The sequence below is a fragment of the Aquarana catesbeiana genome, linkage group LG01 (assembly GCF_042186555.1).
Source record: "Aquarana catesbeiana isolate 2022-GZ linkage group LG01, ASM4218655v1, whole genome shotgun sequence".
NCBI lineage: Eukaryota > Metazoa > Chordata > Amphibia > Anura > Ranidae > Aquarana > Aquarana catesbeiana.
In genome coordinates, this window is record NC_133324.1 from 408,578,211 (window position 1) to 408,604,180 (window position 25,970).

Genomic DNA, 25,970 nt, shown 5'->3' on the forward strand with positions numbered 1-25,970 from the left:
TTTCCACCCTCACTAACGTCATCCCTTTTGTTAGCAGACTCGCCGGCACGGCCCTTCCCCTGTTTGAAGCAGCGGGACAAGGGATGCAAACCTCCACAGCTGGAGCATTCGTGCTGGTAACGGCAAGCCCCCCCAATCTTGCAGGAGCCCTCATTATACTGCCAGCAGACACCCCTTTTCTTTGCGGCCGGTTGTCCGCGGGTAGATGTGCCACCGCCCCCCCCCGGAGAAAACTGATTAGGGACCCGCGCCGAGGTCATAAGTCGCATCCACAAACGAATGTCCTTGTGGTCCTACTGCAAGGATGGGCGGATAGATCTCTGCTGCCGGAACTGCTCGTCATACCATAACCATGCGGATTCCCTGTAGACCCTGTAGGTCTCCCTGATGGCATCAAAATAACAGAAGAGCACCGAAAAGTGTTCCGGATTCTTCTCCCCAACTACACTTGCCATAATGGTAAAAGCCTGCAGCCAACTAGGGAAAGTCCGCGGGCTAAGCCTGTACAGCCATTTTTCTTCATCCTCCTTTTTGCTTTCCTCTGGCTTGACCCTATCCAGATATCATTTTTCCAGGGGTAGCAGAGAGAATATCCGCACATACTCACCCTTCCAAATTTTTTTGCGGAATTCCTGCTTCAGGTGCGCACCCAGAGGCCCCTCAAAACAAACGTAAACCTTCACATTTTGCAGAGTCGGCCAATCTGACTGATTCCTCTTTGCTAACAGCCTCCCCCGATGACTCAGCCTTGTCCCTCAACGCCAACTTGTGCCCTGCTGCAGACTGGCCCGGCGCTGCTATTGCCACTGCGGCAGGCACTGCCGCCGCAGGGGAATCAACCCTGGACACGGAAGCCAGCCTAGTCGCCTCTGACCCACCCACCGGTGGGATCCAAGCCGACGACGGCATGGCTTGGGCACTCGTTTCTGGTTTAAATAGGTGGACCAGCTCCCTCAAACCCAAAAGGAACCCCTTCAACCCCTCATCTGACCTAGATGTGGCGTGACCACGGCCTGGACTAGAAGGTTCAGAAAGCGTGGGCAAATCAGACCGCAGAGCCACCAACTTCGTGCGGGAGAGGGCTCTCCCCCTAGACACACGTTATCATCAACAGCAGAAAACACAGACATGTTAGAAGAAGTAGTCGACTTACCAGGCTGCCTAGGAAGGATCCCACCAACCGCAGGTTCCGACTCCATCGATGCAGGGCGTCCATGCGACTCCTCCCCCTCTAAAGCGGACAACTTGCCCTCCGATCTCTCATCTATCTCCATGTCTCCTCTCTGGCAGCACCCCAGGAGAAGTGGCCCTGGATGCAGAGGATCCGTGTGGCTGCTGACCCCGCCTGCTTGCACAGGCTCCACCCACCGATTTCTGGGTCACCTTACCGGAGCACCCAGAGCCCTGGGCACTCACAGCTGGTCTCACATCGCCGCACCTCTGACATCACCTGGTGCTGGCTGGTCCTGGGTGAGCCACCAGCCACGGAGGTAAAGGGCCTGGGGGCTGTAGCAGCACGATTCCCATTGCCGAGGCTCTGCCCCTGCTGACTCATCACCGGGGGAGGAGCCCGCCTGTTCCTGATCCTAATGCCCCCGACGATGAAGGGGATTCCTTCCAGGAGCACCAGCCGTGGGCGCAGCCGATTGCTTTACAGGTAGTCCTGAAGGGGCCCGCATGGGACTCCCAATGTGGTACAGAGCTCTGGGGGAGGAGACCGGAGAGAAGCGCTCCAGAGGCCAAGACCTCTGAGCTCGTACAGACTCCTGTCCCCCATCCCTGACCCAGAGGCTCGATCTCACAGGACAGATGAGGGCTGCTCCTGCAGCCACTCCGCTCCTCTGGATGCCGCCTCCGCCTTGAGCTGGAAAAGCAGCCTGTTCACGTCTGCCATCTCGTCCAGCAACTGCAGGGGATCCAAGTTGCTACCCGCACTGTGAGATCCTCTGGACGTGGGGTTTCAGCAATTATAACGCACAATATCTCCGAAACCAAAGCGGCACAAAAGTTTATTTTTGTGGCACAAACCAGCAGAAACGCGGCACAAATGAATGGTGTGTTTGTTTTTAAAATTCAGCATCATGGGGTGCAAAGTGGGTGGGGCTTACATTAAATTGAATGTTTAATATCTCAGAAACTGAACCAACACAAACACTCATTTTTGCGACACAAATCAGCACAAACAAATGGTATGTTTTTATTCAGGTTTTACAAACATGGGGTGCCAACTTCACACAGCTAGAACGCACAATATCTCTGAAACCAAAGTGGCATAAAAAGTTTATTTTTGCAGCACAAACCAGCACAAACGCGGCACAAACGAATGGCGTGTTTGTTTTTAAAATTCAGCAACATGGGGTGCAAAGTGGGTGGGGTTTCAGCAAATATAACGCACAATATCTCCAAAACCAAAGTGGCACAAACGCTCATTTTTGGGGCACAAATCAGCATAAACGTGGCACAAACGAATAGTATATTTTTATTCAGGTTTTACAAACATGAGGTGCCAATTTCACACAGCTAGTGCCAGCTCATGGACTGATCACAGGCACCTCGCTGTGCTCCCATGGCTGCTTTCTAACCAGGAGCTCACTAACCAGGTATGTGACAGGAAGGCGGGGTGATGTCATTGTCTGGAAAAAACAAATTGCTATTATCTTAAAAATAAAAGCAGCACAAATTTTTATTTTTATGACACAAAAAGCACAAAGATAGCACTAACAAATAGTATGTTTGTTTTTAAGATTTAATAACATGGGGTGCAAAGTGGGTGGGGTGTTCTCAAATATAAACAAGTTGTTATAACTAAAAAAACCATAACAGCACAAATAAAAATTTTAGCAGCACAAATGAGGCACTAACCAACCAGCCCAATTTCGTGTCTTTTGGGTGTTGTAGGGGGGCTGAGTGACCTTTGGTGACCTTTAATAAATTATTAATAACGCAAAAACGATAAAAGATAGAACGAAAATGTAACCGCACAAAAATGTAGCACTAAAGAAACACACTTGAGTTTTCATTTTTGCTGATTGTAGGGGCGGGGCAAAGTGGGTGGGGTTTAAAAAAAACTGTTATAACTTAAAAACCATAACAGCACAAATAAAAATGTTAGCAGCACAAAACAACACAAACGTAGCTCTAAAAAAACACACTTGAGTTTTTATTTGTGCTGATTGTAGAGGGGGCAAAGTGAGTGGGGTTTAAAAAAAACTGTTATAACTTAAAAACCATAACAGCACAAATAAAAATGTTAGCAGCACAAACCAGCACAAACGTAGCACTAACCAACGAGACCAGTTTCTGGTCATTTGGGTGTTGTAGGGGGGCTGAGTGACCTTTGGTGACCTTTAATAAATCATTAATAGCGCAAAAACGATAAGAGATAGAACGGAAATTTTTGCAGCACAAACGTAGCACTAACCAACGAGACCATTTCGTGTCATTTGGGTGTTGTAGGGGGGCTACGTTACCTTTGGTGACCTTTAATAAATCATTAATAACGCAAAAATGATAAATGATAGAACGGAAATTTAAACAGCACAAAACAGCACAAATGTAGCACTAACCAACGAGACCTGCTTTGTGCCATTTGGCTGTTGTAGGGGGGCTAGGTGATTGTCAAACAATTGCTAATATCGTCAAAATAAAAGCAGCACAAATATACATTTTTTACGGCACAAAACGACACAAACGTAGCACTAAAGAAACACACTTGAGTTTTTTTTGTGCCGATTGTAGGGGGGCCAGCTTTGCTGAGCTTATTTTAACAATAAATAGATAATTTAACATTCATTTTTTTAGATTGCTTTTATTGCTGATAATGTTGGCTTTACTCGATAAATTTACAGGTATTGAAAACTGACCTAAAAATAAATAAAGAACCGCGCTACTTGCATAAGTGTGAAAACATAAAGCAAAACGAATCGTGAGTGACCAAATTTGTAAAAATCCTGCTGCTAAACACTAAAACCTCGATATAAGGCAAAGATCAAATACACAACAATCAGTGTAGCGCTGGACAAAAAAAATGTGACTAGTGCCAAATAAGCTATTACTAAGATATAATGCCAAATAAACAGTATAAACACACATAAATAATCATCTGAGGCTTATATCAATATATAATGCATAGTGAAATTCTTATAAATAATATTCTCTATAAACATGGGTTCATGCCCAGATTGGTATATGTGAAAAAGTGAATATATAACACAAATAGTGAAAAATAAAAAATAAAAAGTGCAAAAAAAATGTGTCCCATATAACAATGTGTTAATTCCAGAGGAAATCCAAAAAAAGCTGTGTTACAGGGTTCGGGAATACTTGATCCACCTCTCGTGTAGCCCACCACCAAGTGATAGAAATGAAGGCTTACCGAATAGCCTGCGACCGCCCTTACTCAGGGGGGTCAAAACAGGCTTAGTTGTGGAAATATCCAGAGATAATGAAGCCTCCGAGTTCTCTCTCACCTCATCAGATAGGCAGCCCACAGCAACGGGGACCCCGATGTAGAAGTATGCTCATAAGGATTCCTTCAATATTTCATCTCAGACAAGGTCAGGTGCAAATAAGCCACAGCTCCCAATAAAAAATAGAATAGGACTCCAATAGTGGAGTCCGCAATGTTTCAAGGATTTGGACCCACTTCATATCCTGCAGCATTGAGCGCAGTTTAGAAAAATTGCCTGTCTGGCTGCCATTTCTAATTGTGAAAGGAGATCCAACTCCACCTCTTAATGCAGGTTAGGGGGCCTGTAACATACCCCCACTAGTAATTTTGCCGCTGACTTCCACCTTTTGAAGTTCCACCCATATCAACTCCACTTCCCCCCTTGCACCATCACTGATGTCATTCCACTCTTCTACCCGTAAATAATTCCTGTTATATATACACACACACCCCTCCCCCTCTCCTACCCTCCCTGTCCCTCCGAAACAATGAATATCCCTGGATGTTTGCCAGACAGTCATGTGAGCTGTCAGACCAATTTTCTGTTATTCGCATGAAGTCCACATCCTCTTTGTGTAATAGAAGCTCCAGTTCCTCCTTTTTTTTTTTGACTAGGCTCCTTGCATTTGTGAACATTCCCCTGATTTTAGTATTGGTGCATGTTTTTTTTTTTTTTTCATATGATTTCTCAGGCTCGGTTTTTGATTTGGTAACTCACTAACCCCGAGATTAGATGTAATGGATATGATATCACTAGTGTCTCCACCAATCCCCTCTGTCCTATGCTCACTGCCGATTATTGCTACCTCTAAGCCCTCCCCCCCAACACCTAATTTAAATGCCCCTCCAATTTTGTTGCCATCTTTCTTCCCGTCCTTCCTAAGAGCTGGTAACCAACTGAGAAGTCAGGGGATAGATAAAAAGTGGGGTGAGTGTATATGCCCATCAATGTGAATATACAAAAATGTGCTGGTGCATATATACCTAAAGTGAAACCAAATAAATGCTATCAGTGGTCATACAAAACTGATCATGTATCTATACACATAATGCAAAGTATACATATATGTCTAGTAAACCAATACTGTGGACTTAAAAGACCATAATAACAGTGTTATATAAACGAAATATCCAAAAATGTCCAAACATGTAAATGAAAAACCATTACTTGGTTGTGAAGTCCCACACACATAAATGAAAAACCATTACTTGGTTGTGAAGTCCCACACACATATATGTATAAAGAAAGATATGAAAATATATATAGTCCCACACAAAATATGTATGTAAAAAATCAGCATATAAGTCCCAAAAAGTGCTATATATAAAACGTGAGTATAATAATGAAGAATATAATTCCAGAGTAGCCAATTCCAACTTTTTCAGGTGACTTCGGTGCTCAACAAATCAGGTGACTTGTAGTGCTCCCCCGTTGGGTCCCCACTTACCAGAAGTTGTTACCCCTGCAGGGGTAATAGGCATATGTGGGTACCGTGGATAGACTTTCTCCTCAGCTCTCCCAGTGTCCCTACTGCTGGTCCACTGGGCTGCTACAGCTGTTTCCACACAGTCAGGGGTGGTATACACCGATAAGCACCTCCTAGGAGTCACTCCACAATTTCTCAGGTCTGTGTCCTGGGAGGAAGAAAAGGGCTCCCATAGTGTAGTAAATTCAAATAAATTTTATTTAAAATTAAATTAAAATCAATGGCTTCCCATCCACAATGTGGGAAAGCTCAATCAATTGCAGATCTGGTGTTTAGGAAAAGCCGGTCCGCAGCGTGCGTTCCAGGCTCCCTATTTCCGAATCGGAAATGACGTGAAAGCTAGCCCCATCTTACGCGTTTCGTCATTGGATGTTCTCAAAGGCGGCTCCATCTTTCTCCACTAGACATCTAATATAGGCGAAAGGACATGCAAGTTCCTCCCCCTCCCGGGATGCAACGAATAGCCGGTCAAAGTGTCAATAGTAAGCTAGAGGGGAGGTGGCCCTATGCAGCATGCATCAAGCGGCAGTTTCCCATTGGTTAGTTGAACTTGTGTATGTCCGTTCGTCCTTAGTGGTCATATAACAAACCGAGATATCATGTTGCAGACAGGGGTGTATAGGAGGCAAATACGATATAGTTAATAAACGAGTTTATAAAGCGTACCATCGCTAACGCACATATAAAATAACTAGTGTTGTATGGTAAGTTCCTCCATACATGTGGCCGGCCATAGCTGCTCAGACCACCGGACATCTGGAAATTCTAACAAAGACAGATACTATCTGGTAAAGCTCACGTAGAGGGACCTATGTATAAAAGGGTAATACAGTTAAAAGCAAAAAAGAACTGCTATCTTGTGCAAGGTATGACACCTCGCACAACAGTGTTCACCCTTGATTGGCTCATCAAGGATTGCATACATGGAGCAGGATGTGCACTGTGTGGCAGCACCAATCCTGTTGAACATTTTTACCCTCTATTCTAATGGGGATATAATTAAAGATGTCCTATTGGTACTCTACTCTACCCTGATACTACAGGTAATCAATTTACCTCACAGCCCCTCTCAGCACCCCGTGGCACTCTCAGGACTCCATGTCACCACACAGCACCACAGGTAATACTCCCAGTACTCCAAATCACCACATTTAATACTCCCAGTCAGCGCAGGTATTACTCCCAATGACCACAGGTAATAATCCCAGTATTCCAAGTCACTCCAGGTAGTACTCCCAGTCAGCGCAGGAATTACTCCCAATCACCCCAGGTAATTATCCCAGTACACCAAGTCACCACAGGTAGTGCTCTCGGTCTTACTCCCAAGTTACTACAGGTGTACCCCCAATACTCGCAGGTACCTCAGGAATGACTCCCAGTACTCACAGATTGACCACCACTCCTTCTGTCAGTATGCCCCTGCCTCTTCCTCCTATCGGCTGTTCCTCAGTCCCTATCCTCCACGCTCAGCTGTCAGTGTGCCCTGGCTCCTGCTACTCCACCTGTCCGCTCACAGTCACCATTCCCCACCTCGTTGGTTCCTGCACTGATCCTGCTGTCTGTCAGCCGAGCCACGGTCTTCTTGCTGTGGCCAGTGCCTCCCTGGTTCCCGGCTACCAGCAACTTGTCCCAGGCTTGCAGCTCCTCCACACAGCAGACCCACGTGCAGCATTCCCCACGCAGCTTCTTCTTCTCAGCACTCGGCAGCCCGCATGCAGCGTCCTCCACACAGCTCCTCCTTCATTCATTTACATTCTGCCCAGTCCCTAAAATTGAATCGTCTTGCTCTCGAGCAGTTCTGAGCTGGCAGGAAAGTGGCACAAAGTGCAGAGAACCATAAATGCTTGGACACCTATTGGCAGATGTAAAATTGCCTTGTCCCATGACCCATTTGAAATGAAAGAGAATTTGCTTAACTTATCTAAATACTATCTCAAATATGTGGCTTGTAAGAGCCAATATAATAGGGTGTGACTGTAAAGGAGGTACCAGCTTGACAACAGATGTTTTTGGCATTTGACATAAGTTTCATCTTGAGAAAGTGGGCTGTATTGTTCACAAAGAGTTTTTTTTTTTCTCACATGCTTGGTTTCCTATTCTGTACACATCACTCTTTCCCTTATTATACAGATGTTTTTATGGGGGCTCTTTTTGTGAAAGCGCAGTGATGTAGAAGTCTTTTAGGTCCTAAAAGCTTAATAATTTTCTTGTCTCTATTTTGGTCTGTTTCAGAGGAGCAAAACAACAGTGAAGAAGCTAAGCATTGGACAGACTGTCATTGCAAAACACAGGAACACAAGATACTACAGTTGCAAGGTTGCTGAGATAACGTCTCAAACATTCTATGAAGTTGAGTTTGATGATGGATCTATTAGTAGAGATACATTCCCTGAAGATATAGTTGTAAGTATGTTAAGTATTATGAAAGTTTTATTTTAAGTTGGCTCTCTGGTTTAGTATTTTGTTATAAATGTTCCCTGTAATTTACAGATGGTCATCTGTTCCTGTTATACGCAAATACAAACTTTTGTAATGGAACTGTGAGTACACAGAGAGCTGCAGGAAAGCCTGACAGAATTTAGGTTTGGTGCCTGTTTAGCTGTTTTCTTACTGAAAGTGAATCTTTCCTTACATAAGTTTGGAAATGGCATTTGGTGTCATCCTTTTAAACATTTTAGTTGACTGAGAGCTTTAGTACTTTGACTTACTGACCTGGTGAAAAGTATACAGGAAAGTCATAGGAAAATGAAAAGGCTTTCTCTGCATACTACTTGTTGATTATTTATTAAGCCATGAGTGTTTGCATGACAGCCAGGCAAGTAGCATTTGTAGAAAGAGCTCTTTTTCCTCTTCACCACCTGTATCTATCCAGGAGTATGACCCTCCTCCTAACCTCTTCTATGAAGATATTGATGAGGGTGAGGTGAATGCAGAAAAGGATCCTGCAGAGGAATTTTTACCTTCTGCCTTTTATTAGACACAAGCTAAGACTTCACTCCGTATGCTTTCTACTCTGGGCTCACTTACTGATGTGGTACAGAAAATGTCAGAGTGTCATTTCCGGCCACGGTGACGTCATCAACGGGCGCTGGAGACGCTGGTTCCAGTCTCCTTAAAGGCGCGAACAGCAGCTGAATTGGCCGGCAGGTGTTTTCTGAAGTGGCACCCAGCAGAGGCTGCAGAACACTTGAAGAGCAGGATGGATCCCTCTGCAGCACCTGCACAGGCAGTCTGAAGCAGGCTATAGCACCAGCACCTCACAGGTAAGCCTGAGAGTCCTTCCCTCTTGCAAATCCTGTGGGGATGTGTTTTCCTTTCCACCATAGGCTTAGTGGGACTTGGTGAAGTAGGCACCTTTTTCTTTCTCCTGCACTAGGGTGTGTTGTGGAGATTTGGATGGTCAAATGACAGCCTGGTGGTCTTTTGTTTTGCAGGCCAGGACTCAGGATAAGGCCCAGGCGCAACCACACAAAAGAAAATGTGCAGTCTGCATGGGCAAATTGAACTCCTCATGGAGTAAAGCAGTTTACCATACATGCATAGATAACCTGGTCAAAGATGACCCAGCTGTATCTTGCCAGAAGATGCTTACTTCTGTAAGAGATGAGCTAACTTCAACATTTAGCTCTTTAAAATCCCTAATTGACAGAATGCAGGTCCCCTCTGAGTCCATCTTCACAGAGCGCGGTTAGTGATGATCCAGAGGAGGAGATTTTATCTCCCCATTCTTCTTAAGAGGAGTTAGGGTCAGATGTAGAGCCTAAGGATAGGGAAGCCATCAGGAGCTCTAGGTAAAAATTGTCACTAGAGGATGTTGATTATTTATTGAAAGCTATCTATGCGACACTTTAAATTGAAGAGGAGAAGGTGCAATTGTCCAAGCACGACCTTATGTATTAGGGAATGCATAAGAAAAAGGCCAGGGTTTTATTCTGTGCACAACTCTTTTCTAGATTCAATAAAATTGGAATGGGAAAATCCAGAGAGGAAACCTTTTCTTTTCCAGTAATCTGAAAAGGAGGTTTCCTTTTGAGGAAGACGCAGCACAGCCTTGGAACAAATGTCCCAAGCTGGATGCGCTCCTGTCAAAAATTTCCAAGAATACGGACCTGGCATTTGACGACATGGGCACACTTAGAGATCCAATGGATAAAAGGGGTGATATTCTGTTACGCAGGGCTTGGGACTCATCAATTGTCAGTCTTAAACCAGCCTTAGCGTCCACATGTGTGGCAAGAAACTTTGAACTGTGCAGATAAAAACGCACCTTTCTGCAGGAACATCAAGGGAACAGATCCTTAAGTCCTTTCCACTCCTTTTTTGGGCCGTGGGTTTTCTAGCTGATTCCTCTGCTGAGGCAGTTACAGTGGTGGCTAAGACCTCAGCTTTGGTAAATTCGGCCTGAAGAAGTCTCTGGCTCAAAACATGGTCAGATGACTCTGCCTCTAAGCTGCGCCTGGGTTGACTTCCCCTATCAGACGACCACTTGTTTGACCCTGGGTTACAGGAAACACTAGCACGCATGGCTGACAGGAAAAAAGGCCTTTCCAGAAAATAAAAAGAAGCCGACTTTCAGAATTTTTTTTCGAGGCCAAAGCAGACAGCAAGGGCCGCTAGAAAAATAAAGTAGGCCCAAGAAGCATTGGACCAGTCACAAGGTCAGAGGTAGCGGGGAGGGTCTTCTTTAACACTGAACAACCCGCCCAGCCACAATGACTCTTGTCGGCCAGTGGGAGGAAGTTTGAAGGCATTCCTCCCACAGTGGGCTGCAGTCACCTCAAGCCCATTCATCTTGGACTTGGTGACCAATGGGCACAGGCTGGAATTCTCTGCCCAGCTGCCAGAGTGATTGATTACCAATCCTCCCCGCGATTGTATACAAGCGACGGCCCTGTGCCTCCAGATTGGAGACTTGGTGGATCAAAAAGTCCTGATCCCGGTCCCTCGGTCAGATCAGGGCCAAGGCTTTCATTCACATATCTTTGTGATCAAGAAGCCCTCAGAGAAGTATCGCCTAATCTTGGATTTTCGATCTTTAAATCGGTCGATTAAAATACAAACCCTTTTGCATGGAGTCAGTGTTTTCAATCAAGAATCTGCTCTACCCAAAGTGCTTTATGGCAACCCTTTATTTAAGGGATGCCTATTTGCACATTCCGATTCATCCAGCACACCAAACGTTTTTTAGACTAGCGGTGAAAATAGTATTGCAAATTTGGCATTTTCAGTTCCATGCACTGCCCTTCGGACTGTCATCGCCTCCATGCATCTTTACAAAAGTTCTGGGAGAAGCATTGGCTCCGCTAAGACTAAGATCGATTATGATCATGCAATACTTAGACGACCTCCTGGTAGTAGCAGAATCGCACCAGAAGCTAGAGAAGGATCTCCAGAAGATTCTGGGGTTTCTCCAGTCCCTGGGCTGGTTAATCAACATGGAGAAGTCTTCTCTGATTCCGGCCCAGAAAGTAACATATCTCGGGTACGAAATTTGCTTGATAGAACAAAAGATTTTCTTTCCTCAGAAAAAAGTGTTGAACGTGACTCAGATGATTGCATCCTTGCAAATCAACCGGTGGGTTTCACTCAGAGAAATCTCAGTATGAGAGCAGTAAGTTTAATGACCTCTTATTTTCCTGCAGTACCGTGGGCAAGGTTTCACCAACGACCACTGCAGTTGTTTCTCTTAAGGAAAGGGGACGGATCCACAAGTTCTTGGGATATGAAGGTTCAGATACCATCCAAGGTAAAACGAATCCTGTGGTGGTAGAGATCGCCACTTCACCTGACCAAAGATTTGGAATCATGCATTCCAGTATCTCGAAAGGTCCACCAAGCAGTGGTCCCTACCTAGACTGGTAAGTTCTGGCTCATCATCTCATGGGCTGTCCTGGAAGACGCCTTGAGAAAAGCTGAGTTAGACTTACCGGTTACTCCTTTTAGGAGAGTCTTTCAGGACAGCCGGATTCTCACACGGTTATGTCTTGAATTATGTGTTATGCATATGTTTTTTGCAGGGATGTCCTACGGTTCTCGAGAATACTGAAGTGGAATCCAGGAGGACCGCCTTTTTCCATTTTGAACGTGTTTCCTGTGCTGGTAGGAGGAGCCCTAGGTCTCATGGGCTGTCCTGGAAGATTCTCAGAAAAGGAGTTGCCGGTAAGCCTGATGCCGCGTACATACGAGCGGAATTTCCGACAGAGTCCGATGGGAGCTACTTCTCGTATATTCTGACCGTGTGTATGCCACGTCGGACTTTTTCTGTTGAAAATTCAGACGGACTTAGATAGAGAACATGTTCTATATTTTTCCGACGGAACAAATTACTATCGGAAAAACCGCTCGTCTGTATGCTATTCCGACGCACCAAAAAACGACACATGCTCTGAAGCTAGTATGAGATGGAAGCTATTGGCTACTGGCTATTGAACTTCCGTTATCTAGTACTGTCGTATGTGTTGTACGTCACCGCATTCTGGACGGTCGGGATTTGGTGTGACCGTGTGGATGCAAGACAGCTTGAGCGGAATGCCGTCGGAACTCCATCATAAAAACCTTCAGAGTTCATTCCGACGGCAGAACCGGTCGTGTGTACAGGGCATGGCTTTTTCTTATGCTCCTGCAAGTTATCTGTGCTTTGCATGAGTATTGGCCAAATCCTGACAAGGTATTCATTCCTCAAAGACTCCTTGCGAAGTTATATTCTATGGAAAGGATATTTATGAAAAAATTGTTGGTCCTGATAGTGGATCCTGTCATTTCTGTTCTTACCAAGCAACTCACATTTCCTGTTGAGGATGTTTCCTCCTTTAAAAAGCCCAACCCCTGCAGAAAAAAATGGCTTGTTTTTCTCCTGTGAGAAGAGAAACTCCCCTGACAGAAAGCATTACCCCAAAATCTGGCGGTGGACTGTCTCTTGGTATTTTCCCATCCAGAGCAGAGCAATGGATCCTGCTCTGGTCTTGATGACGTGAGGACCCAAGATTGCTAAAGCGCGAGATGCAGAAGCTGCAGAGACTGGCCTTGCTGCAGGGAGGAGCAGAGGATCGGGTAAGTATGTTTCCTTTAATTTTTGCTAAAAAATAAACAAACAAATAACCCTTGCAGGGCAGACATAGCCCCACTGCAAATAATAATTTTATATTTGCCCAGAGTTGGGCTTTAAGGATTCAATTGACAGGTGGTTTGAAACCACATTGAATCTTTGCTTCGTTTGTCATATTGTAGGTAACTGAGCTGGTCATATTAATACACCATTCTTTGATGACCCTGCCCTTTGTGCACATGCACAGAACTTTCTGCTCAAATACTTGGTCTACTGAGAATGCCTGCAAAAGGCATCTTTTACGCATGTAATTCAACTAAAACATGGTAAATTCCCATGGGATTTTTTAGAGGTACATCAAAAAACAAAATTCATAAAAATGTGCTTCATTATTAATATCAATAATATTAATATCAACACAATAAAAACAGCAAATGGATTTACTTTGAACAGTTCATATTCATATACAGTAGAACCTTGGATTATGATCATAATCTGTTCCAGGAGAATGCTTGTAATCCAAAGCACTCGCATATCAAAGCGAGTTTCCCCATAAAAGTCAATGGAAACGAGGATAATTCCTTCCGCATTGACTTCTATTACATGCAATTCCGCATGTGGCCAGAGGTGGGGGGCGTCGGAGAGCCTCAGAAATACTCAGGGACAGCTCGGCTGAACTCGGAAAGGCTCGGAAACACTCAGGAACTGAGTATTTCTGAGTCATTCTGAGTATTTCTGAACCGCTCCGAGTGTCCCCGTGCCCTCACACCTCTGGCCAAATGCCGCACTGCACCGCCCACTAGCTTGAATTCTGCTCGTTTTGCGGGACAGCACTCGCAAACCGAGTCAGAATTTAAAAAAAAAAAAGTTGCTCGTCTTTCAAAAAGCTTGTTAACCGCATTACTCGTAAACCAAGGTTCCACTGTAGTCAATATATTTTCAATCTTGTTTACAAACACTTGTCTCGTGACTCTGTTAATTAAATACAAGAATAACGGTACATCATAGATCTCTACGCATTTTGTGAAAATTAATTCACGTTAGGAATGGCTGCTACTGATGTGATGTCCACAGACTGAGAAAAACATTTTCAAAAATTAGAAATGATAATAGCACATTCATCCTTTAGGGAGATGAGTCAATACTCCAGTCACTATGATTTAATCAAATACTTACAGAGCAGCTTGAAAAATAATTACAATTTGTTATAATGCCTCAAGGTGGCAACCACCAAAAAGGCTTTTGCCCTGGGAGCTGTGGGCTTGGCTCACGGCACCCTAACAGGATGACCAAGGGTCAGGGGCAGGCAGCAAAACACAGCATGCAGATGAATATCAGAAGAAACCATAGGTCGTAAACACAAGTGTGTTTATGAATCAAGCAAACCTGATTCTCTCCTGGGTAGAGAACTGTAATCCTACTCCCTCGGCTTTTTACATACAAGAGTGGAAAATTGTCAAGCAGACATCCTGAGTCACAATTGCCTGGACTAATGAATTATCTTTACACCTTTAGATCTTTCAGCTGCTCTGTCAGAAATGGGTAACGCCAGATGTGTTCCCCATGTGGTCATGACCTCCAGATTCAACAAGAAACTGGACAGGTTTGTGGCCAGGTCTGGAGATCCCCTGACCTTTGCAATGGATGCCCTGATGATTCCTTAGTTTCTGTTCAGACTGGTGTATGCATTCATACAGAAATACTCAGACTCCTGGCAGATGAGCCTTGGCCTTTTCCACACAGGCCAGACCTACTGTCCCAAGGCCCTCTGTTCCACCCTGTTTCTCAGTTGCTTGCTTTAATGGCTTGACTGTTGAAGCCCAGATGCTAAAGAATAGAGGCATTACTGATTCTGTCATTTCCACTTTGCTGAAAACAAGAAATTCGACATTTCATAAGGTCTATCTTCACACTTGGAAGCCCTATTTTGGCTCATGTGAGAGCAGGCTCGTTAACAACCTGGAATTTTTTTTGCATTCCTTGCATCCTGGCCTTCCTCCAGTCTGGCCTGGCCCAGCATCTGGTTCTTAATACTTTATTTTAAAAACATTCAGCTTTACACTCTCTTCTCAAGATCTTTATACAAGTTGTTGCTCATGTTAATCCTCCCCTTCACTTCACCCACATATGAGGTTGCACGGGAGGGGGATCTTTCTAGCAAAGCTTTTGCCAAATTTCCAATTTTTGCTTAAACATGATTGGATGATGGAAATAAGCAGAGCCTCACCTCATTCACTAAGCTAACGGAAATTTCTATTGCATGTGAACAGCCTATTTGCCTGTAGTAAATTACCCCCATATATGAGAAAAAACATGGATGTTTTTTATGTCCATCCTGCTGGAGAAAAGGATTGTGTATTTTTCATGATAGGTTCAAGTTGGTAGTGTTATTGAAAATATTTTCTCCTTCTCTTTCACAGAGTAGGAACTAACATCAGTAGAATGTATGTCAAAGTCATCCAGGTTTGCATGTATTGTGCGTTTCCTTAACATTTACAACAAGCAGGGTGTGGTAGACAAAAACTTCATCTTGCCATCTTAAGCAAACATTAACGGGTAAAACCATGCTTTTTTGTCTGACTTCTGCATAAGGTAATGAACTTAATAACAGAAATAAACCATAGAAAGTACATAGATTTGATTTTGTTTAGAATTTAAATTAAACCGTGTACGTGTCTTTTCTGGACGCATGCAAATACTGTTATGCATTTTTTTTCTTTTTTTGTAATGAAAGATCAAGCCATGTAATCGCTTGGAAAACATTTTGAGAGGTTTTAATGCAGTTATTATACAGACTATAAAAACCTAAGACAACATTGTTTTCTAAGCTCCAGGGAATGTTTTACACGTCATAAATATAATGTCTAACAATGAATAAAAAAAGAAGCAGGCAATAGGAGATGCAAGTTAAGAATCTTCCAACATATGACTGACAGGCATTTACATCATTATTCAGTTTGAAACCACAATAATATGAGTGTCTGCATCATTGACAGAGATGAACGGATTGCATAATCTTCAACTAAAATATAGTATTCCCTGGAGTTTACAGCTGTACGTTTCTAGATCTAATGCTTGACATTTTCCCACTTCTGTGTAAAGGGAGTTTGCATCTCCAGGTGTTTTTGAAACATTTTCTTTGAATCTTATTTGGATTGAAACAATGTCTAGAAATATTACAATGCTCTTTTTAATAAAAGTTGGCAATAATTTTTAACTGCTCAATAGACCTTTCCCCTTACAATACAATTCAATACAGGAGGAATCGGAGGTCCCTGCTCTTTAGAGCTTACAATTTAAAAGGGATGGGATCTAAAATGATGGGGTCTGAAGTTGTGGTCTACTTTATTTAACCACTTTCTGTAAAATCACATACCTGTACGTCATTTTGCTCAAGTGGTTGTACCGGAGTGATGCCCGCAGCTGCAATTAGCTGCCAATTAATATGTCTACCCTACAGTATCTATGAGCATCATTGTACCTTTAAAATAAGTTACATTGTGTGGAGTTCAGAAAAGTATGTCTGTTGACTTTAGGTTTGAGAAACCTCTTTTAATGTTTTAATATGCTCTAAACATTTATTTGGCTCTTCATGACGACTCATGATAATCACGACTCATGATAATCATGAGTGGCATTTTTTTTTTTTGCACAAAATCAATCAACATGTATATGTGGCGGATGGCAAACAGCATATTAGGCAGGGGTGTCAAGCTCTGTTTCATCGTGGGTTGCATTAGCATTATGGTTGCCCTGAAAGGGCCAGTTGTATCTGTAAGACTAGATTTCAAGAGCCCCCCACCATCACAATTTAAGAGTCTCCCACCATCCCTTATGCTTAAACAGCTTAAAAGCGCCGATAAAATGAGCGGCGCTTTACTGCAAACGCGGCCGCGGCCCTGGCCCCAGTGTGAAAGGGGTCTTATAGTCAGATTCAGGGCAGGGGAAAATCTGCCTGCCACGGTCACAGATAGCATTGCAAAAAAAAAAATAACTTCAACATTAACCTATTTCATACAGTTTACATTTACCAATGAAATTACTGCAAGCTTTTATGTAAAAAGCATGTATTAGCTAATATTACATTATGTGCATTACACATGTTTACAAAAATAAGCCCTTCTGAGTTTTTATTTTGAGACGTTTAACCTTGAATGCAGTTTTAATGCATTTTCATTTGTTAGTTAATTAGGAGCAGGTGAATAATTGGTGTGTAAAATAACATGAAACTCAATTTTAAGCTTAGTGAGTTTTCAACACATTTGATGCACAGATGGTGGTGTGCTTTAATAGTTATTTAATTGCTTATGACAATCAGAATTAAGAGAAATCAGGGGGAAAAAAAAAAACTTTCAAGACAATGTTTAGGACAGATGTTTGTTTTTGAATGTTACAATCCTAAAATTATCCTAATCATCCATCCTAAACATTAGTAAATGGTTCCATAGTAGGGATGAGCCGAACACCCCCCGGTTCAGTTCGCACCAGAACCTGCGAACGGACCAAAAATTTGCACGAACATTAGAACCCCATTGACGTCTACGGGACTCGAACGTTCGAAATCAAAAGTGCTAATTTTAAAGGCTAATTTGCATGGTATTGTCCTAAAAAAGGGTTTGGGGACCCGGGGACATGTATCAATGCAAAAAAAACTTTTAAAAACAGACGTTTTTTTCGGGAGCAGTGATTTTAATGATGCTTAAAGTAAAAAAAAAAAAAAAGTGAAATATTCCTTTAAATATCGTACCTGGAGGGTGTCTATAGTATGCCTGTAAAGTGGCGCGTTTTTCCCGTGCTTAGAACAGTCCCTGCACAAAATGACATTTTTAAAGGAAAAAAAGTCATTTAAAACTGCTTGCAGCTTTAATGTAATGTTGGATCCTGGCAATATGGATGAAAATCAGTGAGACAAACGGCATGGGTACCCTCCAGTCCATTACCAGTCCCTTTGGGTCCTGTATGGATATTAAGGGGAACCCCGCACCCATATTAAAAAAAGGAAAGGCGTGGGGCTCCCAGGCCCTATATACTCTGAACAGCAGTATACAGGCGGTGCAAACAAGACAGGGACTGTAGGTTTGTTGTTAAGTATAATCTGTTTGTAATTTTGAACTGGTACATTTTTAAAGTGTAGCTCCAGCCAAAAAATCTGTTTTTAAGCTTTTTGGAAAACATAGGGAAGGGTTATCACCCCTGTGACATTTGTTTTGCTGTCTGTGCTCCTCTTCAGAAGATTTCACCTCACTTTTTGTCCCAATGACAAATGTTTTTTGAAAATTTGGGGTTTTTAGTGAAACAAGGATTGGTGATAAAGCATTAGTGGAAAGGAGAAAAGTTTTTCCCATATTAACTTACAGGAGAGAATTTCCCTTTCTATGGGGTAGATTTCATCTCACTTCCTGTTGTCTTCTTCAGTTTGCAAGTAGGAGTCGTTTGTAAGTTGGATGTTTGAAAGTAGGGGCCTGCCCTATATACTCAGCAGAAATTTGGGCCTTAGGTGTTGTTGTGGCCTTAACACTGTAAGCCCTCCCTGCTGTGAAATATTAGATCAAGAATTGTAATTACATGCCCCTGTTGAACAGGGCCAGAAAAATTGGGCCTTTGGTGATGGTGGTGCTGGTGCCACAACACTGTAAGTCCTCAGTTACTCTTGGTGGGCGCAAAAACGTGCCCTGCTGTGAAATATTCAATCAAGAATTGTAATTACATGCCCTTGTTGAATAGGGTCAGAAAAATTGGGCCTTTGATGGTGGTGGTGCTGGTGGCACAACACTAAGTCCTCACAGTTAATCTTGGTGGACGCAGAAATGGGCCCTGCTGTGAAATATTAGATCAAGAATTCTAATTACATGTGGGCCTTGGGCACTGGTGCTTGTGCCACAACACTGCAACCCCTCACAGATACTCTAGTTGGAACGCAAGAACTAGCCCTGCTGCAAAGAATTGCATCAAAAATTGTAATTACATGCCCTTGTTAAACAGGGGCTTCAAAATTGGGCCTTAGGCACTGGTGGCGGAGCCCAGAACCAAAAATGTTCTTACAAGCTATCAGCATGATCATTGAGGAGAAGGAGGATAATTGCTCAGCATAACAGGATAGTCACTCAGCATCAGCATAGGCAGTCTTTGAAGGGATCTGACATTTCAAAAAAAAATATTCGGTTACATCAGCATCAGGTGCTTGGTAGCTGGTGGTGATCCAAGACTGATTCATTTTTATGAAGGTCAGTCGATCGACTGAGTCGGTGGATAGATGCATCCTGTGATCGGTTACAAAGCCTCCAGCAGCACTGAATGTGCGTTCCGAAAAAACGCTGGATGCAGGACAGGCCAGTAGCTCAATTGCATATTGTGCAAGCTCTGGCCAGTGATCCATCCTCAAGACCCAGTAACCCAGAGAATTTTCGGTGGGAAAGGTGTCCAAGTCAGATCTTGCCCCTAGGTATTCCTGCACCATGTAAAACAGACGCTGGCGATGGTTGCTGGAACTGATCATACCTTGGGGCTGCGGACTAAAAAATTGTCTGAACGCATCGATCAGACGGCCACCTTCTCCACCGCTCCTTCTTTGACTGACCGAAGCCTCAGCAACACGTTGTCCAGAAACAGGAGTTTGTAACCTCCCAGTCTCTGGGAACGCGTTGCACAGACCTTTCTGCAAGGCCTCCCGAAGATGTTTCATCCTCTGCTCCCTCTGCGACGGCAAGATAAGGTCCGCAACTTTACCCTTGTAACGTGGATCAAGGAGGGTTGCCAGCCAGTATTGGTCCTTCTCCTTGATACCACGAATACGAGGATCCTTACGCAGGCTTTGCAGGATCAGGGAGGCCATGCAGTGTAGGTTTGCTGAGGCATTCGGTCCGGAGTCCTCTGGGTCACTAAGGACAACATGGTCCGCAGCCACCTCCTCCCAGCCACGTACAAGTCCATGTGTTTCTTGGGACTGATCCCTTAAAGACTGATGCTGAGTGCCAGGCTCCACCTTCATACTGACACAATCCTCCTCCTCCTCTTCCTGTGTGATCGGCGGGCACGCAGGAACACTGTCTGGATAAAGTTGGCCTTGAGAGCTAAGGAAGTCCTCCTCTTCCTGCCTCTGTTCTGCCTCAAGTGCCCTGTCCATTATTCCACGCAGCGTGTGCTCCAACAGGTGGACAAGGGGGACAGTGTCACTGATGCATGCACTGTCACCGCTCACCATCCTCGTGGCCTCCTCAAATGGTGACAGGACAGTGCATGCATCCCTGATCATGGCCCATTGGCGTGGGGAAAAAAAACAAGCTCCCCTGACCCTGTCCTGCTGCCATAGTTGCACAGGTACTCATTGATGGCCCTCTGCTGTGTGTGCAGCCGCTGCAGCATGGCCAACGTTGAGTTCCACCTGGTGGGCATGTCACAGATTAGGCGGTTCTTGGGCAGGTTAAACTCCTTTTGGAGGTCTGCCAGCTGAGCACTGGCATTATATGACCGGCGGAAATGCGCACAGACTTTCCTGGCCTGCCTCAGGACATCCTGTAAGCCCGGGTACCTGCGCAAGGACCGCTGCACCACCAAGTTAAGGATGTGCGCCAAATGGGGCACATGGGTCAGTTGTCCCTGTCGGAGGGCGGAGAGGAGGTTGGTGCCATTGTCGCAAACCACCATTCCTGCCTTAAGTTGGCGTGGCGTCAACCACCTCTGAACCTGCCCCTGCAGAGCTGACAGAACCTCTGCCCCAGTGTGGCTCCTGTCCCCCAAGCACACCAGCTCAAGCACCGCATGGCATCTTTTGGCCTGCGTACTTGCGTAGCCCCTTGAATGCCTACGGAGCACCGCTGGTTCCGAGGACAAAGCACAGGAAGAGGCCATGGAGGAAGAAGAGGAGGGGGTAGAGGAGAGAGGTGTGTCACAATCAGTAGTGGCATTTTGGAGGCGTGGTGGCGGAACAACCTCCAACACTACTGCACCTTGTCCTGCATCCTTCTCAGCTGCCAGCAGAGTGACCCAATGCGCCGTGAAACTTGGGTAACGTCCCTGTCCATGCCTGCTGGACCATGAGTCAGCGGTAATATGCACCTTACCGCTGACCGCCCTGTCCAGCGGGGCCAAGACATTGCCTTCCACATGCCGGTAGAGAGCCGGAATCGCCTTCCGTGAGAAAAAAGTGGCGTTTGGGTACCTGCCACTGAGGAACCGCACATTCCACAAACTCACGGAAGGGGGCAGAGTCTACCAACTGAAAAGGTAGCAGTTGAAGTGCTAGCAATTTTGCCAAGCTAGCATTCAACCGCTGGGCATGTGGATGGCTGGGAGCGTAATTCTTTCGGCGGTGCAGCAGCTGGGGCAGGGAAATTTGCCTGGTACAATCTGACGTTGGTGTACCGAAAGCAGATTGCCCACAAGTACTTGGCTGTGACACACCTAATTCTACACCTTCATTCCTCTCAGTGCAGGTCTCAGAGAGGACTGAAGGTATAGTGGGGTTGGAGATCTCAGCTGATGAGGAGCAAGGAGAGGTCCTCTTTGTTCTTTGGTGTGGGTCTTTTAGATATGCTTGCCAACGAACTGCATGGCAGGTCAACATATGTCTGGTCAAGCATGTGGTGCCCAAGCGGGAGATGTTTTGGCCACGCGAGATACGCTTGAGACATATGTTGCAGATAGCAGCGGTGCCATCTGATCCACTCGTCTCAAAAAAGGCCCACACCAAAGAACTTTTGGAATAACGCGCAGAGACAGCAGCACCCTGCATAAGCAGAGTTTTGCGGTGTGATGCAGCCAGTGTGCTGCCCTTAGGCTGGCCCCTGGAGGGCATCCTGCCTCATTGGTGATGTGCCTCCTCCTCCTCTCTCCTATCAGGCACCCACGTTGAGTCAGTGACCTCATCATTCCCTCCCTCCTCATCACTGGAGCAAACCTGGCAGTATGCTGCAGCAGGGGGAGCATGACTGCCAGATTGCTGTCCTCCTTGGGCACCCCCTCTGTCCGTGCTCACGTTCCTGCCTTCATCTAGCTCAGTATCATCATCAGAGCCTTCTAAATGCTGGGCATCCTCCTGGAGCATGTACCCAACACTGTGGTCAAACAGTTCAAGGAACACCTCAGGAGGACATGGTGGGGCTAGGGAAGGAGTCACTGATGACATTGAGCCGAGGGAAGAGGCCGCGTTGGCAGCTGCTTTGCCAAAGTACCCTGAGCATGGGTGAGGGAGGATGTGGACGGCTTGGTCATCCACTCGACCAAGTCTTCCGCATGTTGCGGCTCAACACGGCCAGCTGCCGAAAAAAAGGCCAAGCGTGTCCCACGGCCACGCGCTGATGAGGATGCACCGTCTCCACGACCAGCACCGTTGCCGCTAGACACAGAGCCTGCTTGCCCTCTTTTATTGGGTGGTGACTGTCTGCCTCTCCTTGTTGGCCTTCCAGACATACTAATGGCCCCTAGCTGCACTAAGCTGGGATATATATCTATATATACTGATACTGCAGCTAGCAAAATCAACTGCCTGCCTACAGTATGAGAACACCACCAACCTTCTACAGGTAGCTTTAGCTGAACACTGTGCAGAGGTTGCACTACACTAACGTGTAAATAATTTAGCTGCCTGCGGTAGTGATAGGATCAGGAAAACACCACCAACCTTCTACAGGTAGCTTTAGCTGAACAGTACAGAGGTCGCACTACACTAACGTGTAAATACTTTAGCTGCCTGCAGTAGTGATAGGATCAGGAAAACACCACCAACCTTCTACAGGTAGCTTTAGCTGAACACTGTGCAAAGGTCGCACTACACTAACTTGTAGCTTTAGCTGAACACTGTGAGGAGGACGCACTACACTAACTTGTAGCTTTAGCTGAACACTGTGCAGAGGTCACACTATAAACTAACTTGTAGCTTTAGCTGAACACTGCGAGGAAGCACTACACTAACTTGTAGCTTTAGCTGAACACTGTTCAGAGCACGCACTACACTAACTTGTAGCTTTAGCTGAACACTGTGCAGAGGTCACACTAAACTAACTTGTAGCTTTAGCTGAACACTGTGAGGAGGACGCACTACACTAACTTGTAGCTTTAGCTGAACACTGTGAGGAGGACGCACTACACTAACTTGTAGCTTTAGCTGAACACTGTTCAGAGCACGCACTACACTAACTTGTAGCTTTAGCTGAACACTGTGCAGAGGTCGCACTACACTAACTTGTAGTTTTAGCTGAACACTGTGAGGAGGTCACACTAAACTAACTTGTAGCTTTAGCTGAACACTATGAGGAGGATGCACTACACTAACCGTAAATAATCTAGCTGCCTGACTGTGGTACTAATAGGATCAAAAGAACACCAGCAATTTTCTTCAGGTAGCTGTAAACACTGTAACAAGACAAGCCTGCCTGCAGTAGTGATAGGATCAGGAAAACACCACCAACCTTCTACAGGTAGCTTTAGCTGAACACTGTGCAGAGGTCGCACTACACTAACGTGTAAATACTTTAGCTGCCTGCGGTAGTGATAGGATCAGGAAAACACCACCAACCTTCTACAGGTAGCTTTAGCTGAACACTGTGCAAAGGTCGCACTACACTAACTTGTAGCTTTAGCTGAACACTGTGAGGAGAACGCACTACACTAACTTGTAGCTTTAGCTGAACACTGTGCAGAGGTCACACTAAACTAACCTGTAGCTTTAGCTGAACACTGTTCAGAGCATGCACTACACTAACTTGTAGCTTTAGCTGAACACTGTGCAGAGGTCACACTACACTAACTTGTAGCTTTAGCTGAACATTGTGAGGACGACGCACTACACTAACTTGTAGCTTTAGCTGAACACTGTGCAGAGGTCACACTAAACTAACTTGTAGCTTTAGCTGAACACTGTGAGGAGGACGCACTACACTAACTTGTAGCTTTAGCTGAACACTGTGAGGAGGATGCACTACACTAACTTGTAGCTTTAGCTGAACACTCTGCAGAGGTCACACTAAACTAACCTGTAGCTTTAGCTGAACACTGTGAGGAGGACGCACTACACTAACTTGTAGCTTTAGCTGAACACTGTGCAGAGGTCACACTAAACTAACCTGTAGCTTTAGCTGAACACTGTGAGGAGGACGCACTACACTAACTTGTAGCTTTAGCTGAACACTGTGAGGAGGATGCACTACACTAACTTGTAGCTTTAGCTGAACACTGTACAGAGGTCACACTAAACTAACCTGTAGCTTTAGCTGAACACTGTGAGGAGGATGCACTACACTAACTTGTAGCTTTAGCTGAACACTGTGCAGAGGTCACACTAAACTAACCTGTAGCTTTAGCTGAACACTGTGCAGAGGTCACACTAAACTAACTTGTAGCTTTAGCTGAACACTATGAGGAGGATGCACTACACTAACCGTAAATAGTCTAGCTGCCTGACTGTGGTACTAATAGGATTAAAAGAACACCAGCAATTTTCTTCAGGTAGCTGTAAACACTGTAACAAGACAAGCCTGCCTGTCAGTAGGAAGATAACAGGAACGGATCTAGCTAAACTAAATACAGTGTATAAATATATATATATATAACACCTGGGATGCATATATAAACACAACACACTGTAAGTGTAGCTAACTGACTGACTGTCCTGCCTAATCTATCTAACTCAAATGAAATGACACTGTCTCTCTCTCTATCTCTCAGCACGCCGGAACACACTACACAGGGCCGCCGTGCAGGCGGCCTTATATAGTGTGGGGCGTGTTCTAAACCCCCTGAGCCGTAATTGGCCAAAGCCACCCTGGCTTTGGCCAATAACAGCTCTCTCTACTGACGGCACTGTGATTGGCCAAGCATGCGGGTCATAGTGCATGCTTGGCCAATCATCAGCCAGCAATGCACTGCGATGCCGCAGCGAATTATGGGCCGTGACGCGCCACACGAATTTGGCGCGAATGGCCCATATCGTTCGCAATTCGACGAACGGTCGAACAGACGATGTTCGAGTCGAACATGGGTTCGACTCGAACACGAAGCTCATCCCTATTCCATAGTAACAAATTACAAACAATTTGTTGTTTACTCACCAGAGTGCATATTCATTGATTTTTATCTGGTTTCTTTGCAGTTCATTTTGGCCAGTTTTATGTACATTGGCAGAGAACATCTTTAAAAGTACACTTTTTTTCTGTTTATAGAAAAACATCACTTACGGAGAGTCAAAGAAAGTTTGATTGCTGTCAAATTCTGGGAACCGTAATTACTATTTCACAAGTTCGGAAAAACTATTTAGCATTGTATGGTGGGCTGATGAAACCATAGACTGCCTTTTGATACTTCTGTTGGATAAGTACTGTACTCACTGGGCTATTGCACACCACATGGGCCACAGGACCTTTTTGGACAGGAATTAGGGAAAGCCCTTTTGGTGGTCAGAAGTTAGTGTCACAGTGGAAACATCTTTGAACCTTTCCGTTTTTTCCTCTTTAAAGTGATTGTAAACTCTCAAAAAAAACCTGCTAGACATAGGCATAATGAGCTAGTATGCATTGTATACTAGCTCATTGTGAAATACTTACCTCAGATCGAACCTGTTGCAGCGGTCCCCATACACCGCTGTGACCGGTCTCCCAGAGTTATCTCTGGGTTCATGGGCTCTGGCGCTGTGATTGGCCGGAGCCGCGATGATGTCACTCCCGCACATGCACGCGGGAGCTGCCGGCCACGGCACAGCTCCTGAAGAAATGGCACAAGCAAGCTGTTTCTTCAGTGCGCATGTGCCGACGACGTCGACACATGCGGATACAGTGAAATATCTTCTAAACAATGCAAGTTTAGGAGGTATTCACAGTACCTACAGGTAAGCCCTGTTATAGGCTTACCTGTAAGTAAAAGTGGTAGTACAGGGTTTACAACCACTTTAATGCGCATGGGAACGCATGCAATGTTTGATTAGAAGGTCTGCAACCTTCTAATCGAACATTGCATGTGCTCCCATGCGCATTCATGAAACCTGCAATGATAGCCCCTT

The 25,970-nt window shown here is 44.9% G+C and overlaps 1 protein-coding gene across 2 annotated transcripts in view; it reads left to right on the forward strand.

Moving 5' to 3' along the window:
- KDM4C (lysine demethylase 4C) overlaps window positions 1-25,970 on the forward strand; it is an 852,000-nt gene that overhangs the window by 763,287 nt on the left and 62,743 nt on the right. For both annotated transcript variants that reach the window (XM_073635205.1, XM_073635203.1), the window contains exon 19: window positions 8,170-8,340. In XM_073635205.1, coding sequence (XP_073491306.1) covers window positions 8,170-8,340 — 171 coding nt within the window. The remainder of the gene's footprint in view (window positions 1-8,169; window positions 8,341-25,970) is intronic.